Source organism: Euprymna scolopes, chromosome 2, assembly GCF_053919585.1.
Source record: "Euprymna scolopes isolate OS-2025 chromosome 2, ASM5391958v1, whole genome shotgun sequence".
Classification (NCBI taxonomy): Eukaryota; Metazoa; Mollusca; class Cephalopoda; order Sepiida; family Sepiolidae; genus Euprymna; species Euprymna scolopes.
In genome coordinates, this window is record NC_136483.1 from 121,248,991 (window position 1) to 121,272,640 (window position 23,650).

Below are 23,650 nucleotides of genomic sequence, written 5' to 3' on the forward strand. Positions count from 1 at the left end.
GTGTGTGGGGGGGGGGTGCGCATTCATTCCGACTGTTTTTGTTTGCTTTGAATTATTTTGTTCTCCAAACTTGTATAGATTACATCACGTTTCCATATAATGAACCTCGGACTTTATAAAAATATATACCTCAATGTAAAATTCATACATTCTTTTCTTTTTTCATTTTTTTTTTCATCGTTTCAGGCAACGGTTTCATTGATGGTAAAGAATTAAATAACTTCTTGTTCGAATTGGTAACGAGCGTCACACAGTCTGATTGCGGCACAGAGGTAAGTGAAACTTTCTGATTTGTTAGGATCAAGTTTGAGCTATCACTAGGCATTATATCCAGGATAATTTGGAAATAATAATCAATCAGACCTGCTTATAAGATGATTAAATTAAAAGGAGGATCGAGGAGGGTGGAAAGACAGAGGAGAGAAACTACTAAACAGACATCCACTGGATGAGTGTGAAGAGGACTGAGACATTGGGGAGGCTTGTTGCCACCAAAATTCCAGTGAAGACCAATGGTCGCTACTATCAAGAAATCAATGGCAAGCGGCTGTTTGCTTTGCTTTGTATTTTGATAAGCTTTGCAAATAAATTTGCAAAGCTTATCAAAATACGTGGAGATTACTTGTTGTTACTCAGACTTCAGGGAACATCAAAGGTTGTTCTCAAAGATAAATATTTGATGATGGTCTGTGTGAAAACTCCTAGTGGGTAAATAATAATAATAATAATAATAATAATAATAATAATAATAATAATAATAATAATAACGATACACCATATAGTAAGCAAATGCAGCAAACTGGCCCAAAAGGAATACAAGAACAGACGCGACCAAGTGGAGAGGGTAGTACACTGGGAATTATGCAAACAACTGCATCTCAAACGCACAGACAAATGGTACAAGTATAAGCCAGCAGCAGCACTTGAAAACGAGAATCACAAAATCCTATGGAACATGGACATACAAACAGATAAGCCCGTTCAAGTAAGAAGACCGGATTTTGTAACAATTATCAAGAAAGAAAAGTCTTGTCAAATCGCAAACTTTGCTGTTCCAGCTGACCATAAAGAGAAGGAAAAACGGAGCAAATACACAGAGCTAGCCAGAGAGCTGAAAGGGATATGGATGATGAAGAAAATCAGGATAATACCTATAATAGTAAGAGCACTAGGAACAATTTTGAAAAGCTTTGAAAAAAGAATGGGAGAAATTGGAATCAGAGGAATGGCTGGAAAGATACAACGAATAACAATAATGAAAACAGCTGAAATATTAAGGAAAACCCTTGAATGTGGAAACCAATACACATGGAGCACATGAGCAGACCAGACAAACTACTGCATAGGCAAAACATGAAGAAGCGTTACATGGAGCCAAGAACATTAAAACTGCATATCTATAAGTTCTCTATCCCCTCCCTTATCCTCTCTCATTACCACATCACCGCCCCCCTCCCAAAGAGCCGAGAAGGGTCAAGGAGGATGGAAAGATCGAGGAGACAGCATTGACCAGATCTCCGCTGGACGAGTACAGAGAGAACTGGCGCCTTATTGCCACTCAAATTTCAGTGGAGACCAATGGCCGCTGCTAGCGAGAAATCAATGGTAAGCGGCTGTTGAGATAACGCAAATTCATCCATTTATTTATTTATTTTGCTCAGCATACACCTCCAAACACCCGGGCAGCTGAAATGCTAGTATATCTATAAAAGTGAACGTGTCTGTGTGTCTGTCTGTGTGTACATTTCCACACGCAATAATTCTGTCAATTTTAAGTCTATGGACTCGAAATTTGATATACAGAGTATGGAGATTTGAAAAAATCTATGTGATCGGTTTTCAGCCAGAAATTTGGCTGTTAAGGGGTCAAAGTCCAACAATTTGACCTTTGAGAACTCTACCAAACTCCTCCGACAATTTGGGGGTCTAAACCCTTGAAAATTTAGATATAGGTTCCATGGACATGGATCTAACTTAATAATTTGATTTGAGCTCAAAACAATAAATATTAAGGGGTCATAATAGGGGTCAAAGTTTTTTTTTCTCAGCATACACCTCCAAACACCCGGGCAACGCCGGGCTGAAATGCTAGTATATCTATAAAAGTGAACGTGTCTGTGTGCCTGTGTGCCTGTCTGTCTATCTGTGTAGATTTCCCTACGCAATAACTCTGTCAATTTTTAGTCTACAGACTCGAAATTTGATATACAGGGTACTGAGATTTGAAAAAATCTATGTGATCGGTTTCCAGCCAGAAATTTAGCTGTTAAGGGGTCAAAGTTCAACGATTTGACCTTTGATAACTCTACCAAACTCCTCCAACAATTTTGGGTCTAAACACTTGAAATTTTAACTATAGGTTTCTTGGACATGGATCTAACTTAATAACTTGATTTGAGCCGAAAATAATAAATGTTGAGGGGTCAAAGTTAAAAAAATTGACCGCTTTTTTTTTTTTGCTCAGCATACACTTCCAAGCACCCGGCAACGCCGGGCACCCATGCTAGTATAATATACATGTTATTACATCATGCATAGCATACTCTATTAAATTCAGTCAATTCTGAGAAAATAAAATTTAGCCAATGCACCCCCTTGTAACGGCTTAATCACACAAAATATAACAGAAAAAAGAAACAACTATAGAAATAACTTTCTAATACAAATGATAGTAAAAGCAATGCCTAATACATATAAAGTACATACACTGAATAACTTTCACTTCTCAACCCCACTCAAATGCATAAAACAAAAGAAAAAATCTGGTTCAATTCCCCTTTTACCTGGTATGGTTATGGTCCCCAACCTAGGGATAGTGCACACCATTTTTTTAAGATTAAGGTCATAGCCTATGTATATGTACTATCCTACAGCCCACACCACTGAACCAATCATGACCAAACCTGACATGATGGTAGCCTCCGACCTAGAGATGGTGCACACTATTTTTAAGGCCCAATGTTAAGGTTGGGCTTTGCTGTATGCTTGAGTACCTGCGAAGTGGGTACCCAAGTGTATAGTAAAGTCCCATGCAAAATGCGGGTATCTTTGCTAGTTTTAAATAAATATTATTAAAATCTCATAGTCTACTATGCCACACTTAGCTCAAACGATAATTAAATCGAATAACAAGAAAATTAAGATCGTCCAATCAATCCGATTCCGCAAACCCCATAGAAATTTCGATGCCCAAGATAAACAAAAATGTCCACTGTATCCTTGAGGATTTAATTTTTTCATGCTCTGTAACCGAATTGCCTCTAAATAACTCACTAATTGATCCTAATGCACTGTCAGCCATTCAACCCCTTCTATAAATGCTCAAAATTTAGATCCAGGCAATGACCCTCCCAACTTACCACCTGATAATACTCATACTAGCAGCTGCTACACACATGCAACAACTCAGCCAGATTAATCATTTACAGTCCCTACACTCAAAGTTCACATCAAAAGCAAGTATTACTAATCAAACTTAATAAGTTGTCCCTCACATAACCCAATATAAAAATTACCCTAATAACATAATACGGACCACTTTTAAAACCCACACTTACACTAGGGCCACCCCCGATTTACTAAAATTACGTACATCAAACATTTCTGTAACAATGACTACTAGAATAAAAAGACAGAGATATCTACCTTAATTGAAAACTTTCGACCTAAAACCGCCATTTTCTCTATAAAATGGGCTATATTCAAGAAGTCAGTATCATATACACCAGGATTTAAATCATGTCAGGTATTACTTCCACTCAGAATAAGAATATAAACACCAAGAATGAGCTTTTTTCACATTGTAAACACATAAAAATTTTGTTCAAATACACCTGTGTGTGTATATATATATATATATATATATATATATATATATATATATATATATATATATATATATATACACACATATATATATATATATGTATAAGCATGTAGCACTTTTTAAAAATATTGTTTTTAGTTTATGTTATACACGCGCGCGCACAGACACGCACGCACGCACACACACACACATATTAAACAATAAGAGTGGAAAATGAAGTCACAAAAACTATATATTGGTGAATATAGAATGGTTCATTTATTTAATAAAGGTATACAAACATTTAGTTGGGGGATAGAGTGGACTCTTTATACCAAGGTATTTCGAAGCCTAATGCTTCTCATCAAAAGAGTAGAAAAGATGCTAGGTAACATAATGGGGATGCGACGTCTAGTGTGGGATTCATCAGGGACGAAATAAATCAATGAAAATATTGATGTTGTTAGGGGGATTATATCGAATTCTAAGATAAAGCAGGAGCGTATTATATAAAGTGTAATGTAAAAAAATGTATAGGGTTTCTATCATAGTCTTAAATAATGTAGGTAGTTTATGTTTTAAGACTCGAGGGGGGTATAGGGGCGGATGGGTGGTGATCCTATTTTATCCGTATGTAAGATGTATAGAATCTATACAGGGTTTTTTTTTATTGATAGATGCAATCGAGATGACAACAGCACTTTAAGACGGTGTATAATTTCAGGCGAAATATTATGATGATGAATTAAGTAGGATTGAACAAAGTTAACGGTTATCTCAGCATTACTTATAAGAAGATTATGGTTATAGTGTGATGTTATGAAAATTAATGAAAGTTCTGGAGTGGATTGCATAAGGCGTCGTGTACTAAGAATTTTAATTTAGTGATGCAAGGAAAAGTCCGGAGATGAGTTAAAGGAGTAAGTTATGAGGTGGGTATGGGTGGGTAGCTGTAAGGCCATGATAATAAATTTCAAAAGATGATATATATTAGATAATATGCAGTAATAATTCTAGGGTTGCCCTGTTATTAGGTGTACAGGGAGGAGGGTTGAAGTGTAAGGTAGAGGTATAAATATAGGGAAGCAAAGTTGATAGGGGTGGATAAAGAGACAAAAATAATTAGGATGTGGACAAATGGCATGGTGGAATAATAGGGGAAGTATATACTACTACTACTACTACTACTACTACTACGACGACGACGACGAATAATAATAATAATAATAATAATAATAATAATAATAATAATAATGATGATAACAATAACGATAATAAGTATAATAATAATAATAATAATAATAATAATAATAATAATAATAATAATAATAATAATAATAATAGTAAATAGATAAATAAAATTAAGGGACAAACAAATAAAAGAATAAAAAATAAAAATAAAAAATATAAAAATATAAAATGAAGAGTAAATTAAAATGAAAAAATGAAAAAAAAAAATGAAAAAAATAAACAGAAATTTAGTTAAATGGAAGCAGAGACGAAGAACTGAGGTACATGTATACAAAAGTGAGGCACAAATATGTATGGGTTTAAGCCAGCAGAGCAGAGAGTTCGGTAAACAATATCCCGGAAGATACAAATCTCTAGGTCATCTGCAGATGTTACTATTATAGTCCTGAATTGCCTAGATGCATGGACCAGTAACATATGTTATTTATGAACAAGCAAGATATAAACAACATACTACATTAAGGCTCGTGTTTAACGAGAAATGAGTTTTCCCTATGTGGAGGTTCAGTGAGGTGTGTTATTAATGGTAATGAGAAAGATTTGCAAATTCAAAGTGAGAGCTCGTCTAATCAAGGAAGGGGACATCACCCCATTCCTAAAAAAACCCGATGAAAAGATTGGGGATTCGGTTAGTTTCAAGGTTGGAGTTGGTGTTTCAGCATCTGTGGCATGTTTTCCTTATTATATGATGCTGTAGGCGTTCCTTGGTTGATGAATTGTATTCTTTATTTGTCCTTGGCGTATGAGGAAAACGACATGTTTGACGTAGCAGAATCCAAGCGAGGAAAAAAATCGGGTCGAGTTAAGCCGCTCAAAATGAGTTCAGATGCTTTCAACGGGAGTGAAGGTCAGTGTTTGGTGAGTAGTAGAGACGAACTAACTGGGTGGAAGCGGGGTTGTGCGTATACGCTAAGGTTGCGTGTGGAAGTTGGTTGATGGACCTCAATGGATAGTAAGGAATTTTAGATAGGAGTTGTTGGGTATGGGGGTATGTGTGTGGGGGGAGTTAGATGGACTGTTGTCTTCCTCTTCCTCCTATGATGAAAGAGCTAGCAACCACTATATTGTGACCCAAAGGGTGAAACATGTTAAAGAGAAATTTTTTCAAATGAGAGAAGTTTCACGAAAATCCGAACAACCACCATAGGTAAGAACACGCAGCACTCAGAAACGAAGTCGAAGCAGAACAGGAGTAAAGATTTTCATTAGCTTCGTTTCGCATTTAATCTTCTTGTAGCGGCAGTAAGAGATATTCCATTTGCATAATAACATCGAACGAAGTCAATTTTTATCCTCACATTTTTACTGGCGCTCTCAAAAAGTAAATAAATAAATAAAAATAAAAAAACGAAAAAATTTAAATTATCAATGGATACAGAATTCTATTCTAGATTTGAGTAAATAGATTAAACCAGTGTTTATACTTTTATACTTCAGCTGTCTGCAATAAAAAATCGGTTCTTGTCCAGGATTCCTCTCTATTAGAAACAATAAAAATAAAGAAAAATCTGTGTGATGTAACGGAACTAGAATAACACATAAAAAAATCATGCAAGTAATTTTATTTTTAACTGAGAAAAGCACATTTTAAGAGTAATCGAGGAGCAGCTGTCTTGCGTTGCAATTTTGTAAATAATCACAAGAAACAAAAAGAAATGACTCAACATGGGAAATTATTGTTGCAATGCTTACGAATTTTCATTAATTACGCTAAAATAATTTTCTTTTTAAAAATGGAACTATTTGATCAATTTACATGATTTTTAAAAGTTCAGTTGGAACTTTGTAATTTTAGCTTGAATAAAGAATTTAATATCTCAAAGTGTAGTATCGTGTGCTTAAGATATTTTGGTGAATGAGAACTTTAGCTAGGATCAAGCATAGACTAGCAAAGGTACAATGACAAGGATGACCATAGACACCCCTTCCCCAATTTTTGAGCGGCCTTGTGCCTAATTTTTTTTTTTTTTTATCTATGTTTTGGTTGAAAACTTTCAGAGTGAATAAAAAATTTATAACTCAAAGTGTAGTATCTGTTCTAATTTTTGTTTTTATCTATGTTTTGGTTGAAAACTTTCAGAGTGAATAAAAAATTTATAACTCAAAGTGTAGTATCTGTTCTAATTTTTTTTTTTATCTATGTTTTGGTTGAAAACTTTCAGAGTGAATAAAAAATTTATAACTCAAAGTGTAGTATCTGTTCTAATTTTTGTTTTTATCTATGTTTTGGTTGAAAACTTTCAGAGTGAATAAAAAATTTATAACTCAAAGTGTAGTATCTGTTCTAATTTTTTTTTTTATCTATGTTTTGGTTGAAAACTTTCAGAGTGAATAAAAAATTTATAACTCAAAGTGTAGTATCTGTTCTAATTTTTTTTTTTATCTATGTTTTGGTTGAAAACTTTCAGAGTGAATAAAAAATTTATAACTCAAAGTGTAGTATCTGTTCTAATTTTTTTTTTTATCTATGTTTTGGTTGAAAACTTTCAGAGTGAATAAAAAATTTATAACTCAAAGTGTAGTATCTGTTCTAATTTTTGTTTTTATCTATGTTTTGGTTGAAAACTTTCAGAGTGAATAAAAAATTTATAACTCAAAGTGTAGTATCTGTTCTAATTTTTTTTTTTATCTATGTTTTGGTTGAAAACTTTCAGAGTGAATAAAAAATTTATAACTCAAAGTGTAGTATCTGTTCTAATTTTTGTTTTTATCTATGTTTTGGTTGAAAACTTTCAGAGTGAATAAAAAATTTATAACTCAAAGTGTAGTATCTGTTCTAATTTTTTTTTTTATCTATGTTTTGGTTGAAAACTTTCAGAGTGAATAAAAAATTTATAACTCAAAGTGTAGTATCTGTTCTAATTTTTGTTTTTATCTATGTTTTGGTTGAAAACTTTCAGAGTGAATAAAAAATTTATAACTCAAAGTGTAGTATCTGTTCTAATTTTTGTTTTTATCTATGTTTTGGTTGAAAACTTTCAGAGTGAATAAAAAATTTATAACTCAAAGTGTAGTATCTGTTCTAATTTTTGTTTTTATCTATGTTTTGGTTGAAAACTTTCAGAGTGAATAAAAAATTTATAACTCAAAGTGTAGTATCTGTTCTAATTTTTGTTTTTATCTATGTTTTGGTTGAAAACTTTCAGAGTGAATAAAAAATTTATAACTACAAGTGTAGTATCTGTTCTAATTTTTTTTTTTTATCTATGTTTTGGTTGAAAACTTTCAGAGTGAATAAAAAATTTATAACTCAAAGTGTAGTATCTGTTCTAATTTTTGTTTTTATCTATGTTTTGGTTGAAAACTTTCAGAGTGAATAAAAAATTTATAACTCAAAGTGTAGTATCTGTTCTAATTTTTGTTTTTATCTATGTTTTGGTTGAAAACTTTCAGAGTGAATAAAAAATTTATAACTCAAAGTGTAGTATCTGTTCTAATTTTTGTTTTATCTATGTTTTAGTTGAAAACTTTCAGAGTGAATAAAAAATTTATAACTCAAAGTGTAGTATCTGTTCTAATTTTTGTTTTATCTATTTTTTGGTTGAAAACTTTCAGAGTGAATAAAAAATTTATAACTCAAAGTGTAGTATCTGTTCTAATTTTTGTTTTATCTATGTTTTGGTTGAAAACTTTCAGAGTGAATAAAAAATTTATAACTCAAAGTGTAGTATCTGTTCTAATTTTTGTTTTATCTATGTTTTGGTTGAAAACTTTCAGAGTGAATAAAAAATTTATAACTCAAAGTGTAGTATCTGTTCTAATTTTTGTTTTATCTATGTTTTGGTTGAAAACCTTCAGAGTGAATAAAAAATTTATAACTCAAAGTGTAGTATCTGTTCTAATTTTTGTTTTATCTATGTTTTGGTTGAAAACTTTCAGAGTGAATAAAAAATTTATAACTCAAAGTGTAGTATCTGTTCTAATTTTTGTTTTATCTATGTTTTGGTTGAAAACTTTCAGAGTGAATAAAAAATTTATAACTCAAAGTGTAGTATCTGTTCTAATTTTTGTTTTATCTATGTTTTGGTTGAAAACTTTCAGAGTGAATAAAAAATTTATAACTCAAAGTGTAGTATCTGTTCTAATTTTTGTTTTTATCTATGTTTTGGTTGAAAACTTTCAGAGTGAATAAAAAATTTATAACTCAAAGTGTAGTATCTGTTCTAATTTTTGTTTTTATCTATGTTTTGGTTGAAAACTTTCAGAGTGAATAAAAAATTTATAACTCAAAGTGTAGTATCTGTTCTAATTTTTGTTTTATCTATGTTTTGGTTGAAAACTTTCAGAGTGAATAAAAAATTTATAACTCAAAGTGTAGTATCTGTTCTAATTTTTGTTTTATCTATGTTTTGGTTGAAAACTTTCAGAGTGAATAAAAAATTTATAACTCAAAGTGTAGTATCTGTTCTAATTTTTGTTTTATCTATGTTTTGGTTGAAAACTTTCAGAGTGAATAAAAAATTTATAACTCAAAGTGTAGTATCTGTTCTAATTTTTGTTTTTATCTATGTTTTGGTTGAAAACTTTCAGAGTGAATAAAAAATTTATAACTCAAAGTGTAGTATCTGTTCTAATTTTTGTTTTTATCTATGTTTTGGTTGAAAACTTTCAGAGTGAATAAAAAATTTATAACTCAAAGTGTAGTATCTGTTCTAATTTTTGTTTTATCTATGTTTTGGTTGAAAACTTTCAGAGTGAATAAAAAATTTATAACTCAAAGTGTAGTATCTGTTCTAATTTTTGTTTTTATCTATGTTTTGGTTGAAAACTTTCAGAGTGAATAAAAAATTTATAACTCAAAGTGTAGTATCTGTTCTAATTTTTGTTTTTATCTATGTTTTGGTTGAAAACTTTCAGAGTGAATAAAAAATTTATAACTCAAAGTGTAGTATCTGTTCTAATTTTTGTTTTTATCTATGTTTTGGTTGAAAACTTTCAGAGTGAATAAAAAATTTATAACTACAAGTGTAGTATCTGTTCTAATTTTTTTTTTTTATCTATGTTTTGGTTGAAAACTTTCAGAGTGAATAAAAAATTTATAACTCAAAGTGTAGTATCTGTTCTAATTTTTGTTTTTATCTATGTTTTGGTTGAAAACTTTCAGAGTGAATAAAAAATTTATAACTCAAAGTGTAGTATCTGTTCTAATTTTTGTTTTTATCTATGTTTTGGTTGAAAACTTTCAGAGTGAATAAAAAATTTATAACTCAAAGTGTAGTATCTGTTCTAATTTTTGTTTTATCTATGTTTTAGTTGAAAACTTTCAGAGTGAATAAAAAATTTATAACTCAAAGTGTAGTATCTGTTCTAATTTTTGTTTTATCTATTTTTTGGTTGAAAACTTTCAGAGTGAATAAAAAATTTATAACTCAAAGTGTAGTATCTGTTCTAATTTTTGTTTTATCTATGTTTTGGTTGAAAACTTTCAGAGTGAATAAAAAATTTATAACTCAAAGTGTAGTATCTGTTCTAATTTTTGTTTTATCTATGTTTTGGTTGAAAACTTTCAGAGTGAATAAAAAATTTATAACTCAAAGTGTAGTATCTGTTCTAATTTTTGTTTTATCTATGTTTTGGTTGAAAACTTTCAGAGTGAATAAAAAATTTATAACTCAAAGTGTAGTATCTGTTCTAATTTTTGTTTTATCTATGTTTTGGTTGAAAACTTTCAGAGTGAATAAAAAATTTATAACTCAAAGTGTAGTATCTGTTCTAATTTTTGTTTTATCTATGTTTTGGTTGAAAACTTTCAGAGTGAATAAAAAATTTATAACTCAAAGTGTAGTATCTGTTCTAATTTTTGTTTTATCTATGTTTTGGTTGAAAACTTTCAGAGTGAATAAAAAATTTATAACTCAAAGTGTAGTATCTGTTCTAATTTTTGTTTTTATCTATGTTTTGGTTGAAAACTTTCAGAGTGAATAAAAAATTTATAACTCAAAGTGTAGTATCTGTTCTAATTTTTGTTTTTATCTATGTTTTGGTTGAAAACTTTCAGAGTGAATAAAAAATTTATAACTCAAAGTGTAGTATCTGTTCTAATTTTTGTTTTATCTATGTTTTGGTTGAAAACTTTCAGAGTGAATAAAAAATTTATAACTCAAAGTGTAGTATCTGTTCTAATTTTTGTTTTATCTATGTTTTGGTTGAAAACTTTCAGAGTGAATAAAAAATTTATAACTCAAAGTGTAGTATCTGTTCTAATTTTTGTTTTATCTATGTTTTGGTTGAAAACTTTCAGAGTGAATAAAAAATTTATAACTCAAAGTGTAGTATCTGTTCTAATTTTTGTTTTTATCTATGTTTTGGTTGAAAACTTTCAGAGTGAATAAAAAATTTATAACTCAAAGTGTAGTATCTGTTCTAATTTTTGTTTTTATCTATGTTTTGGTTGAAAACTTTCAGAGTGAATAAAAAATTTATAACTCAAAGTGTAGTATCTGTTCTAATTTTTGTTTTATCTATGTTTTGGTTGAAAACTTTCAGAGTGAATAAAAAATTTATAACTCAAAGTGTAGTATGTTCTAATTTTTGTTTTATCTATGTTTTGGTTGAAAACTTTCAGAGTGAATAAAAAATTTATAACTCAAAGTGTAGTATCTGTTCTAATTTTTGTTTTATCTATGTTTTGGTTGAAAACTTTCAGAGTGAATAAAAAATTTATAACTCAAAGTGTAGTATCTGTTCTAATTTTTGTTTTTATCTATGTTTTGGTTGAAAACTTTCAGAGTGAATAAAAAATTTATAACTCAAAGTGTAGTATCTGTTCTAATTTTTGTTTTTATCTATGTTTTGGTTGAAAACTTTCAGAGTGAATAAAAAATTTATAACTCAAAGTGTAGTATCTGTTCTAATTTTTGTTTTATCTATGTTTTGGTTGAAAACTTTCAGAGTGAATAAAAAATTTATAACTCAAAGTGTAGTATCTGTTCTAATTTTTGTTTTATCTATGTTTTGGTTGAAAACTTTCAGAGTGAATAAAAAATTTTAACTCAAAGTTCTGATGCTGCTCTTCACTTTTTTCAATGGAGGAGAAATTCTTCATTTTTTTATTTTTGTTACTGACTAGAGTTTCCCTTTTTGAGGAGCTGGTTTCCCCCTACATTAAAAACCGATCTTGTGTTTAACTCTGCCCTCGTAGGGAGGCAAGTAAACAACAACAAAAAAAGTAGCTAAGTATACAGTAAGTAGCTAAGTATAAACAATGTATCGTACAAGAGCGCACGTGCATTGTATATACTTACTACTTAGCTACATAAATGAAGACATGACCATGCCCCCGTCTTTCTCTTTAGTAAAAATCTAGTAATATTCACTTTTATTCTCAGGTAATTTCTGAAGTTGCTTTTGACGATGCAAAGACGCTCTTCATGTCAGCGTTTGATGAAAATCACGACGGAAAGATTGATATAAGAGAGGTAAGTGCTTTTTGTTTCTGTTGATGTGAAAATGATCAAAAGGAGCAAATGTGTTGTAATAAACGTGTCGGAAGAAATGCAACAGCCAGAGTTCTGCCGTGTCGACAGATGAGGATCAGGTTGTTCGTGAAAATCTCTCGTGAACATATTTCACCGATTTCCAAAACTCTATAGTTCTTGTTTATTTGGGTACTTTTTGTTTTGTTTGATGAAAAATAAAATATAATTACTCTCTAATGACTGAAATGCATAAACAAACTTTAGTTTTTTTTTTTCAATTTCTCCAGAACATTCAGGGCGGATTTACAACTAAACTTACACACATTGAACATATCTCTTATGTTGATACATTGCATTAATTACACTTCATAAAGAATTAAAAAAAGTTATAAGCAGTTCAATTTTTTTTTTAAATTAAAGTGGCCAAAAGAGTTGGACAAAGAAAATAAATTTAAAAATAAAAACATTGAAACATCAAAATACCAAAATTGATAGACATATATTTAACATCTAGTTAACAAGCCTATATTTTCTATAACTGCAGCGCAACTTCTACTGCAAGATTGAATGAGATGGCGACATTCATCACGTGAAACTTTTGCCCATTCTTCTTTAAGTTTTAGTCACAAATCTTCAGTATTGATAAAGTTTCTTGGCCTCACACGGTTCCCCAAAGTAGACCATAGGTTTTCAATGGGGTTTAGGTTCGGACTTTTAGGAGGCCAATCCAAAACATTCACATTTTGCTCGTTCAAAAATTCCATTACATGCTTAGCCTTGTGATGATGGGCGTTATCCTGCATGAAAATAGATTTTTTACACTCAGAATTTCCAAGTATTGGGATGACATGATCTCTCAACAAGTTCTTGTATATTGTTCCATTAACTCTGGTGTTTAGATGGATCAGATCAGTTGTTCCTTCCCAAGAAATCATTCCAAACACCATTATGCTACCCCCACCAAACTAAACTGTTTTCTTCGTGCATTTTTTATTAAATCTTTTGCCAGCAAACCTCCTTATAAATTTTTTGCCGTCAGAGCCATATACATTAAACTTACTTCTATCAGAAAAAATAAAAATACATTTCGCCACTGATCATCTGTCCACAACACATGCTCTTGAGCAAAGCTTAATCTGAGTTTCTTGTTCTTGTTTATCAACAGTTTCTTAGCTAGTGATCTCGTAAACAGACCAATTTCATTCAGGCATGTTGATACTATTTTACGAGACGCTTTGATGTCATGATAGGCATGTAGTTCACGAGAAATGTTGGCAGCTGTCTGAAACCTATCGTTCAGTGCCATCTTCTTAATCAATCGATCTTGTCTAGGAGAAGTTATTCGAGGTCTGCCATTTTTCTTCGGTGGTAGAATTTTCCCAGTATTCTTGAAATCCTTTATAACTCGCCCAATGGTACTTTTCGACAGCTTCAAGTCATCAGCTATCTTCCGTATTGAATGGTTTTCCCCTTGAAGTTCAATAGATGTTTTGACGGAAGCATCAATTTTAGTTGTCATATTAATGGTGGAACCGGCTGCAATGACTACAAAGTGACGTAATCGACTTATTTGTCATTTCCATACATAGAAAAGTGGAAAAACTGACTGCATAGTCCACAATAAATTATTTCCTTTGCTTTGTCCCACGATTTTGGCCACTTTAATTAAAAAAAAAAATTGAAATGCTCATAACTTTTTCTATCCTTTATAATGAATGTAATTAATACAGTTTATCAACATAAGAGATATCTTGAATGTGTGTAAGTTTAGTTGTAATCTCCTCCAACCCGAATGTTCTGGAGAAATAAAAAAAAAACTAAACTGTTCCAAATTTTTGGCCGCTAGTGTATATATATATATATATATATATATATATATATATATATATATATATATATATATATATATATATATATATATATAAAGTTTATGAATTAAGAAATTGAACAAATTGCATAATTTGAAAACTTAAAACGAAATATATATAAATATTAATTACATTTATAGGAAAATCCCACAAATTACAATTTACAACATTTATTTTTAGAACAAAGGAATACAAAATAGAGATAATAATTATTATTGCATGAAGTTTCAAAGAATGGCTCTTGTTTTCAGACGAAAACATTTTGCTGTTTTTTCTTCTGGGGATAAATGAAACTTGCAAAATTTAACTTTGTTTCCGCCCACACACACATATACACACAAATGTATATTAACGATATATTTATATTTCAAATATAAATTTACATGACACAAGTTTTTCCCTTCGTTAACTCAATAGTGTAGGACTAGAGCTATAAATTTTATATTATATAAATCATCTTGTATGCCGGGAACAAACTCTTACAAATTAACTTAAAAATTATTATTTATATTTTTCATTCAAAGGATACAATTGTTTCGGCCTACCACCAAGATATTTATCATGTTCATAATGTATGATGTATTTATCTTTTCTGTCATCTTTAATAATTAATTAATTAAACAGCCGATCACCACAATGCTGAATTCATCGTTCATTTTGTATTATTAAAGAAGTTTTTAATTCTTCACAATAAAATTTAAAGTTATTCACACCCGTACGCTCAGATGGCGGCATCTTCGTATGATGTGAACTGCATAAGTATTCATATGGTGTGCCATCCATATGAAGTGTCCCATCATTTACAAGTGAATGTCATACAATTAATTGAATAAACGTTACACATTTCCATAGAAACAAGATTAATGATTAACTGAATACAATACGAATAAATGTTTTTGAAATCGGCCAGTAGTAAAGAAAAGTTGTTTTTTTTTTGTTTTTTGTTTTTTTTTACAGTTGGCTCAACTGCTTCCAATGGAAGAAAAATTCTTACTTTTATTTCGGCGCGATCATCCGGTGGAGTCAAGTGTTGAATTTATGCAGGTAAGTTCAAATGATTTTTTTTTTTCACTTAATTTGTAATTCGACAACTGAATTCGATTCTGTTATTTTGTATTCACTGTAACTGTGTCAGATAATAATACAGTTGAATTTACAACGTAGAACAGAATAATTTTTTTTTTAATATTAAAAACGCGAATCAGCCATTTTATACTTTAATGTTGATTGGTCATATTTTATTTTTACTAGAATTGTGAACTGAGAATTAAAGTGGATTCGAATTATTTGAGTATTATTTCAAAATTGAATTAAATAATATAGTCTGAAAGTGTGAAAAAAAATTATATTCCCTTAAAATCCAATGACTGCTCAGTCGAGAAAAGGAAGCAATGTGCACCTACCTTAAGTTGCGGAAGAATTGCCCCCCCCCTTCCGCAACGTGACAGTCTGTTAACAATCTCTAGCCAGCAAAGCTGAGGTAATCAAAGAGTAGCTTTCCGGCACCAGCCACAAATGCATCTAAAAAAAAACTTCACCACTGGAGAGAATCTCCTTTTAAATAACCAAAAGGTCACCTGACCTTGGGGGAAAAAAACTTTAAAAAGGTAGAGGAGGAAAGGCAATCTCTTTTGTTTAGTAAGCAAGGTAAGTGCACACCGCTCTCCCTCTCTTGAGCAATCATTAACCCCTCCCCCTTTTTTTTTCACATAAAGTATTTATAAAGAAAGTCTCTAGGTTCTAGCGTTATTGACGGTCATTCCCCTCCGTGACAGGGCGCTAATCTCTTGTTGGCTTATTTCCCAACTAAGCTGCTGCCCATCTATATATTTATGTAATGCATTTTCTTACATGTCATCGTATAATTGACACTGAAGAACTGATCACGCTTAACACCGCATAATTTTGGTGATCTAATGAAACTCGATGTGTGAACATTATTTAGCTGTCGTGTTGTGTTGTCATTAACGAAAGAGACATCGACAGGTAAATGTTCCTTAGTATCTAAAAACGCAATATAATGAGAACGGTATTAATTCATGTTTGAATAGAATTTTTAGGAAGTTGGTTAGAAGGGTACCTTACAAGTAAATCCCAACTCACGCTAACATTTGTATATTTTTGTATTTGGAAATTATTAGATAAATACGTTTATTATTATTGGCTCACAAGGAGCTTTCACGCAGGTAATCAAAGATCTCTAATCGAAAACAGGCTGTGGTGTTTCCTGGAAGCTGAGTGACAACAAGTCTCCCCAGGTTTCCAGTACTCTCTACGCCTTTCGATAACATTTGCAAAGAAATTTGCATTATCGCAACAGCTGCTTGCCATTGATTTCTTGTTGGCAGTAGCTATTGGTCTTCACTGAAATTTGAATGGCAATAAACCTCCCCAAGGTCCCAGTTCTCTTCACACTTATCCGGCAGAGGCATAGTTAGTTCCTTGGTCTTTCCTTTCTCCTTGACTCTACTTGATTATTTGGTCTCACTCTTTTTTTTTGTGGGGAGGCAGTGGTGTAGCAATGGGAGAATGGGGGGTGAAATTGGGATCAAAGAACTTATAGATATGCGGCTTCAGTGTTCTTGGTTCTATGTAGTGTTTCATGTTTTGCTGTTGTAGCAGTTTGTCTGGCCCGTGCTTGTTGCTTCTGTCTGTTAGTTTCCACATTACAGGGTTTTCTTAATATTTCGACTGTTTTCATTATTGTTATTCGTTGTATTCTCTCAATCATTCCTTTGATTCCAATTTCTCCCATTCTTTTTTCAAAGTTTTTCGGGATTGTTCCAAGTGCTCCTACTATTATAGGCATTATTTTGATTTTCTTCATCTTCCACATTCCTTTCCGATCTCTGGCTAGCTCTGTGTATTTGCTTCGTTTCTCCTTTTCTTTGATGTTCACCCTGCAAAGTTTACGATTTGACAGGACTTTTCTTTCTTGATAATTATTACATAATCCGGTCCTCTTGCTTAAATGAGTATATCAGTTTGTATGTCTATGTCCCATAAAACTTTGTGATTTTCGTTTTCAAGTACTGTTGCTGGCTTATGCTTGTACCACTTGTCTGTGAGTTCGACATTTGCATAATTCCCAGTGTACTACCCTTCCCACTTGGTCGTGTCTGTTCTTGTATTCCTTTTAGGCCAGTTTGCTGTATTCACTTATTATATGGTTTATCATCTCGTCTCTTTATCCACAATGTCTGCATTTGCTGTTTTCTTGTGTTTTATCAATCTTTGTTTTGATGTGGTTGGTTCTTATTGAGTTGTCTTGTGCTGCAGTTATTAGGGATTCAGTTTCTTGGCTGCAGTTATTAGGGATTCAGTTTCTTAGCTTATGGGTCCTTTTCACATCATGTCTAAATGTTTTCGTTATTTTCATCTTTTGTCATCCTTATGAATCTTCCGTGTAGTTGTTTCTCCTCCGACTTTCTTTTTCTTGTTTTATCCTTTGTCTCTCTGTTTTCTGTTTTATTGATTTTTTTTTCAATGTCTCTCGCTGCTATGATTATTCTTTCAGTGTTTTGCATTATGTATTCTAGTTCTTTTTTGGTGTCATTCACACAGTCTTCTATACTAACCAGTCCCCTCCTGCCATCTTTCCTTTTTACGTAGAGCCGGTCAACATCGTCCTTTGCGTGTAGTGCCTTGTGCATGGTCATGAGTTTCCTGGTTTTCTGATCGAGCTGTCTCAGTTCTTCTTTAGCCCACCCTATGAACGGTCCAGTTATACTGCCCTTTATTAGGTTTCTGCTTGGTTGGATGAGTATATATATATATATATATATATATATATATATATATATATATATATATATATATATATAAATTTTATTTATACAAACATTAATGGCTACATATGTGCATACATGTTTCTGTAATCACCCACGTTGGGGGATTACGTCTTAAGGCCAAGAATTACCGTCGAAAGTGATATTTCCACCAAATACATTTTCCTATTTCGTTTATCAAGTTAGCATGCAAGCTGGGTGGGAGTCATAAAAAACGGTAAAAGGATGAGTGAGGTCTTTGAAGATAATAAACATCTTTTTTTATTTTCCCTTTCCCCCATCCAACCTAACTTTTGGTTTTTATGGCATAAGGTACTTGAGAATTTAGTTTTCTTGTCCTGGAGTCTGTAAGTTAAGAACCTTAGCGATGGTCAACTAAGTACTGACCGGTGCCTTTTAATCTACATCCACCCACACACACACGCAACACACATACAACACACACATACACAGACACTGCCACCCCCCCCCCCACACACACACATCAATACGTATATCCAAAAGCGAATCAAAGCTGTATGCTTTTTTTTTTATTCACAACACACATACTGAAACTAGACAATAACTCTGAAACTACGCAGGAATAGAGTTAAAAATTACATTAAGGTAAATAAAACAAAACAAAAAATAAATAAAATTAAATAAAAATAAATAAAACAAATAAACAAACAAAATATGAATAAATATAAAACACGAAAGTTATCTAAACCCCACCTGTACCTATATACATATATCAATATACTTATAGATGCCTACATTTTGCTACACCCGCGCATATATACACACACACATTACAGACATACAGAGACGAATAATAGCATTTTTCTTTACTTCTGTAGCGTGGTAACCCGTTCGTATATGCAATAGTATGCTACCACACTCCAGACGGGTGTACACATATATATATATATATACATAAACACACACACATACACACATACATACATATATATACATATATATATACATATATACATACACACATATACATACACATATAACATATATATAAACAACATTCGGACATCCATACACTCTTGTAGTCTATATTGTTACAACAATCATATACGAGGCAGCCTATTCTAATAGTTCAAGAATATATATGCATATACATACATCTACATACAATACACACAGAAATTCATCCATATACAAACATACACACAGATATATAGATACACATATATATAAATATACAAACATACATGCATACATAAAATACACTTATACATACATACTCACACAAATATAGACATATACATATATACCTGTACCTTGCCACCAAATGATACATCTAAAGTAGAAACAGACATGAATACATTTACTATATAAATTCCCTTTTTCTATCAAACTCCACACGCATAGTTATATTTTATGGCCCCACCCGCTTGTTACATTTTCCTAAATTGTAGGTTTTTTCGTAAAAATTTACACTACGTAAAAATTTATATTGAATTCAGCATGAAACTCATAGGCCTATCCTCATATTAAGCCAACACTCTTTCGATGGTAAGGCAGATATACATAAGATGTATCACGATACAATAATAATATATAATGACACATGACAGAAATCAGAGTATTTAGGTTATACAAACTGAGTATACAAGCTTATATATTGTAGTACTTACCTTCATCTTTGTTTATTCACCCTAATTTCCTTATCCCCTTTTCTTTCATTCACCCTTCATTCCTTACTTTCTTTCATCTATATATTTCTTAATTTTTTTTTTTATAAATTACTTTTCCTACCCGGGTATATAAAGATCTTATATCCATACATGCACACACCCAAAAATATCTATATGCATACATTATTACGAGGTTCACTCAAAAACAATCTATTACTCGTTTGGTGACAAATATACCTTCATACAGGTACTTATTTCGGTTAGTAATACCATAACTGCTCGATGAAGTAGAATATTAAGCGACTTACGTAACCCATACGGGTATGATCATAGTTGCGACCTCACTTATCCTCTTTTGGGGGGGGTTATTTGATGGGGGTTAGTTGTACTCATAGTTGTTCTAGTCTACTAATTTAGAGTTCTTTAAGTGCGTGTATTCTGAAATGTTTGTAGGATACAACAGTTTCTTTTTAATATTTAATAATTTTTCTCTGTCTTTAAACCTAGTTATCTCAAGTTTTTCTGATAAGCATAATGGACATGGTGAGTTCAATGATTGGCAAGTATTGGCCCTCCTAATAATCTTCCATTCTATACTAGGTGTTTTATTTTCTCTAATTAATTTCCAGTAATATAACGATAAGGAAGTGTCCTTTTCATATGTTTGATTACTCATCGAGCGTGTATGTCCATAGAATCTATTTTTGAAAGTCATTTGGGTACTCCCTATGTAGCATCTTACGTCCCTTGGGTTCTCCACCGGGAATATCCTAGCTTGGTATACCACTGATGAGGTCAGACATTCATTTTTTATTGGGCATTCCTCAGGCTTTTTACAGTTACATTTATTCACCGCAGTGTTTGCACTATTATTTTCACCTTCTCTATTAGTCGTCTTTAAAATTCTTCCATTATGCTTTTTTATAATCCTTTCTAAGTTATCACTACAGCTATAACTTAATTTTAATGTATTTTTATTAAATATTTTATGTAATATATTATTAGGTGGGAAATGCTTGTTAATAAGTTGTAAAAATTTCGTACCAAGTTTTGTTTTCAACATAATATTAAAGGGGGGTGTGAACCAAATAATTTTCCTACCACGATTTCTAGATCCATTTGTGCTAATGTTAGTTACTTTATATTTTATCTCAATGTCCTTATACCCACTATTTTTAAGTGTTGTATTATAAATAGCTTTGCAATCATTGAAAGTTACTTCATTAGATGAATTGTTACTTATTCTACTTTCAATAGATAATGGTATATGTTTAATAATGGATGGTGGACTACGGGTGTATATAAATAGGATTAGCATTATCCTTCATATATGGTTTATAAGTATTCGAATTCAGATCTAAAGTAACGTCAAGGAAATTAACCTGTTTTAAGTTAGCATTAACTTCTACTTTTAGGCCAAAATCTTTCATGTCCCTATGGATTGCTCTCCTAATCTGATCACATTTAACACTTGTAGCATTCTTCACTATTATGAGCCCATCATCACGATATAGGCCCATGTCCCTTCTATCAATAATATTATCTTTTGTTAAATTATAAATGATATAAAGTCCAACGAGATCTATTGCCTCTGCAGAGTCCAGCGATCCCATTGATACCCCGAAGAAGTCGTTTTGCCCATTTTTTGCCCATTGTTCTCCGTTATAGACAAGGACAGTTGTGCGGCATTTGATAATGATATACAAATCCTCATATATATATATATATATATATATATATATATATATATATATATATATATATATATATATATAATATGGTTTTGAGAAGTTTTCTTGTTCTCCTCGGGTATTCCTTTCCAATTCTCTCTTTCATTTCTATTGCTTTGATGGTGTCTGCTTCCAGCACTCCTAGGTATTTATAGGCGTCTTGTTTCCCTAGTACCCTCATCTCTGCTTGGTTGGGTAGTTTCATGCCTTCTGTCGTCTTTAGTTTTCCCTTTCTTATAAATAGTAGTGCGCACTTTTCGATATGAAACTCCATTTGGATATTCTGGTTGAAGATCCTGGTGATATTTATTAACGTCTCTAGTTCATTTTCGGTCCTTGCGAAAAGTTTCAGATCGTGCATAGAGTTGTAAATTTTTTTAACCAGTTTGTATGTATCCCGTCGTGTCCTGGTGCTCTCTATTTTTCCTATGGTTTTCTAAAGAAAACATGGTTTCTTTGCTGATTTCATTCACTGTTCCTTCTTCGATTTGTTGTAACTCTTTTTCATGTCTTTCAGCCATTCGGCATTTTTGTTGTAGTCCGTCGTTCTTCCCATATCTTACTCTAATAGGGTTTTGTTTCTGATGGATTTGGTCATTACGTTTTTATTTTTCCTCTGTTCACATTTTGGTAGAATTGGCTTTCATTGTTTTCAAATGTCCTGTTTGCTTGCACTGTTCAGATTTGTATCTATATCGTCTTAATCTTCCTTCTTTTGCTGCTATATTTTTAGTTCAGATCTTCGTGTTTCTTGTTTAGCCTCTCCCTTCAATTTTCTTCGCGTCACTTTCTTCCTGTTTATTGTTTTGACTTCTTTTTTATGTCTGTTTATTTGGGTTTCTAACCTTATTTCCCATCCAGGTTTTTTCGAAACTGTTTTTCTGATTTGAACTTCTTCTTCTTCTTCTTCTTCTTCTTCTTCTTCTTCTTCTTATTATTATTATTATTATTATTATTATTATTATTATTATTATTATTATTTTATTATACCAGTTTCTTTTTCCTCAAGAGCGGACTCTTACACCAAAGCTAGCGAGTCAAAGAGTCAATTAGATGTAAAACACCTCGCATAGGATTTTGCTGAGCCAAGCAGAACTGATTTCTGGAGTACGGTGATGTTGCATCTGATACCCAAGGAGTTCTGCTGTTTCATTATTATTATTATTATTATTATTATTATTATTATTATTATTAATTACTCACTAGGAGTAATCACATAGGTCATCATCAAAGCTCTGGAGTCTGAGTAACAACAAGTCTCCACAGATTTCCGGTACTCTCTACCTTTTTCGATAACCTTTGCAAAAGAATTTGCGTTATCGCAACAGCCGCTTACCAATGATTTCTTGTTGGTAGCGACCATTGGTCTTCACTGGAATTATTATTATTATTATTATTATTATTATTATTGTTGTTGTTGTTGTTGTCATAAAAACATACTGATAATTTGATGTAATATCTAAAAGAAATTTGATTTCGTTTCGGTTACGTAAGACAGAAAAAACTCTCCATTATAATAGAGACAATTATATATGAAAAAATTAATATTAAATTATTGGTAATATTTAAATTTTAAACAAAAAAGAGAATATTGTTCTTCAGATAATACCTTTTCTTAATTTTTGTTTTTGTTGGGTATAAGGCATCCTATCAGATGCCAGACATTCATGGGCTATTTCAAAGACTTAAACCGAGAGATCTTTTCAAGATTCTAACTGTCTATTCAAGTGCATTTTTTTTATATCTCTCTTGTACTTAGCTAACCAGGTATATTCGCCAGGTAGTTTTTGAAATTCTTTTTCATGAACCCGATAGCTCCTATTATTACTAGAATGATGGAGATCTTCCTAAGATTCCAGTGTCTTTTCATGCCGTACATAAGATCTTGGTATTTAATTATCTTTTCATCCTCAGTAGTCTTTAAGCCAGCATCTTTGGGGAAACGAACTTGCATTAATTAGGTCTTTCTGGTATACGTTTCCAGGACTTGCTGCGACAGGATATTTCACTTTTTACAGCTGGTTATGGGGAGATATTTGTACACTCCATTATGTCGCATTGTATAGTAGCTGTTCTCAGCAGAATTTTTACACCTAGATGTCAGATGGCTCAAACGCTATGTAACTACCTGTCGACTATGAAAGAAAAGGGAGTGACGA

The 23,650-nt window shown here is 31.7% G+C and overlaps 1 protein-coding gene across 3 annotated transcripts in view; it reads left to right on the plus strand.

Annotated features, from left to right (window-relative positions):
- LOC145295734 (calbindin-32-like) overlaps positions 1 to 23,650 on the plus strand; it is a 250,356-nt gene that overhangs the window by 101,518 nt on the left and 125,188 nt on the right. For all 3 annotated transcript variants that reach the window (XR_013869885.1, XM_080141493.1, XM_080141492.1), the window contains exons 2-4: positions 187 to 272; positions 12,385 to 12,474; positions 15,300 to 15,386. Coding sequence is in view for 2 of the 3 variants with exons in the window: in XM_080141493.1 (XP_079997619.1) it covers positions 187 to 272; positions 12,385 to 12,474; positions 15,300 to 15,386 (263 nt within the window). In the remaining variant the exon portion in view is untranslated. The remainder of the gene's footprint in view (positions 1 to 186; positions 273 to 12,384; positions 12,475 to 15,299; positions 15,387 to 23,650) is intronic.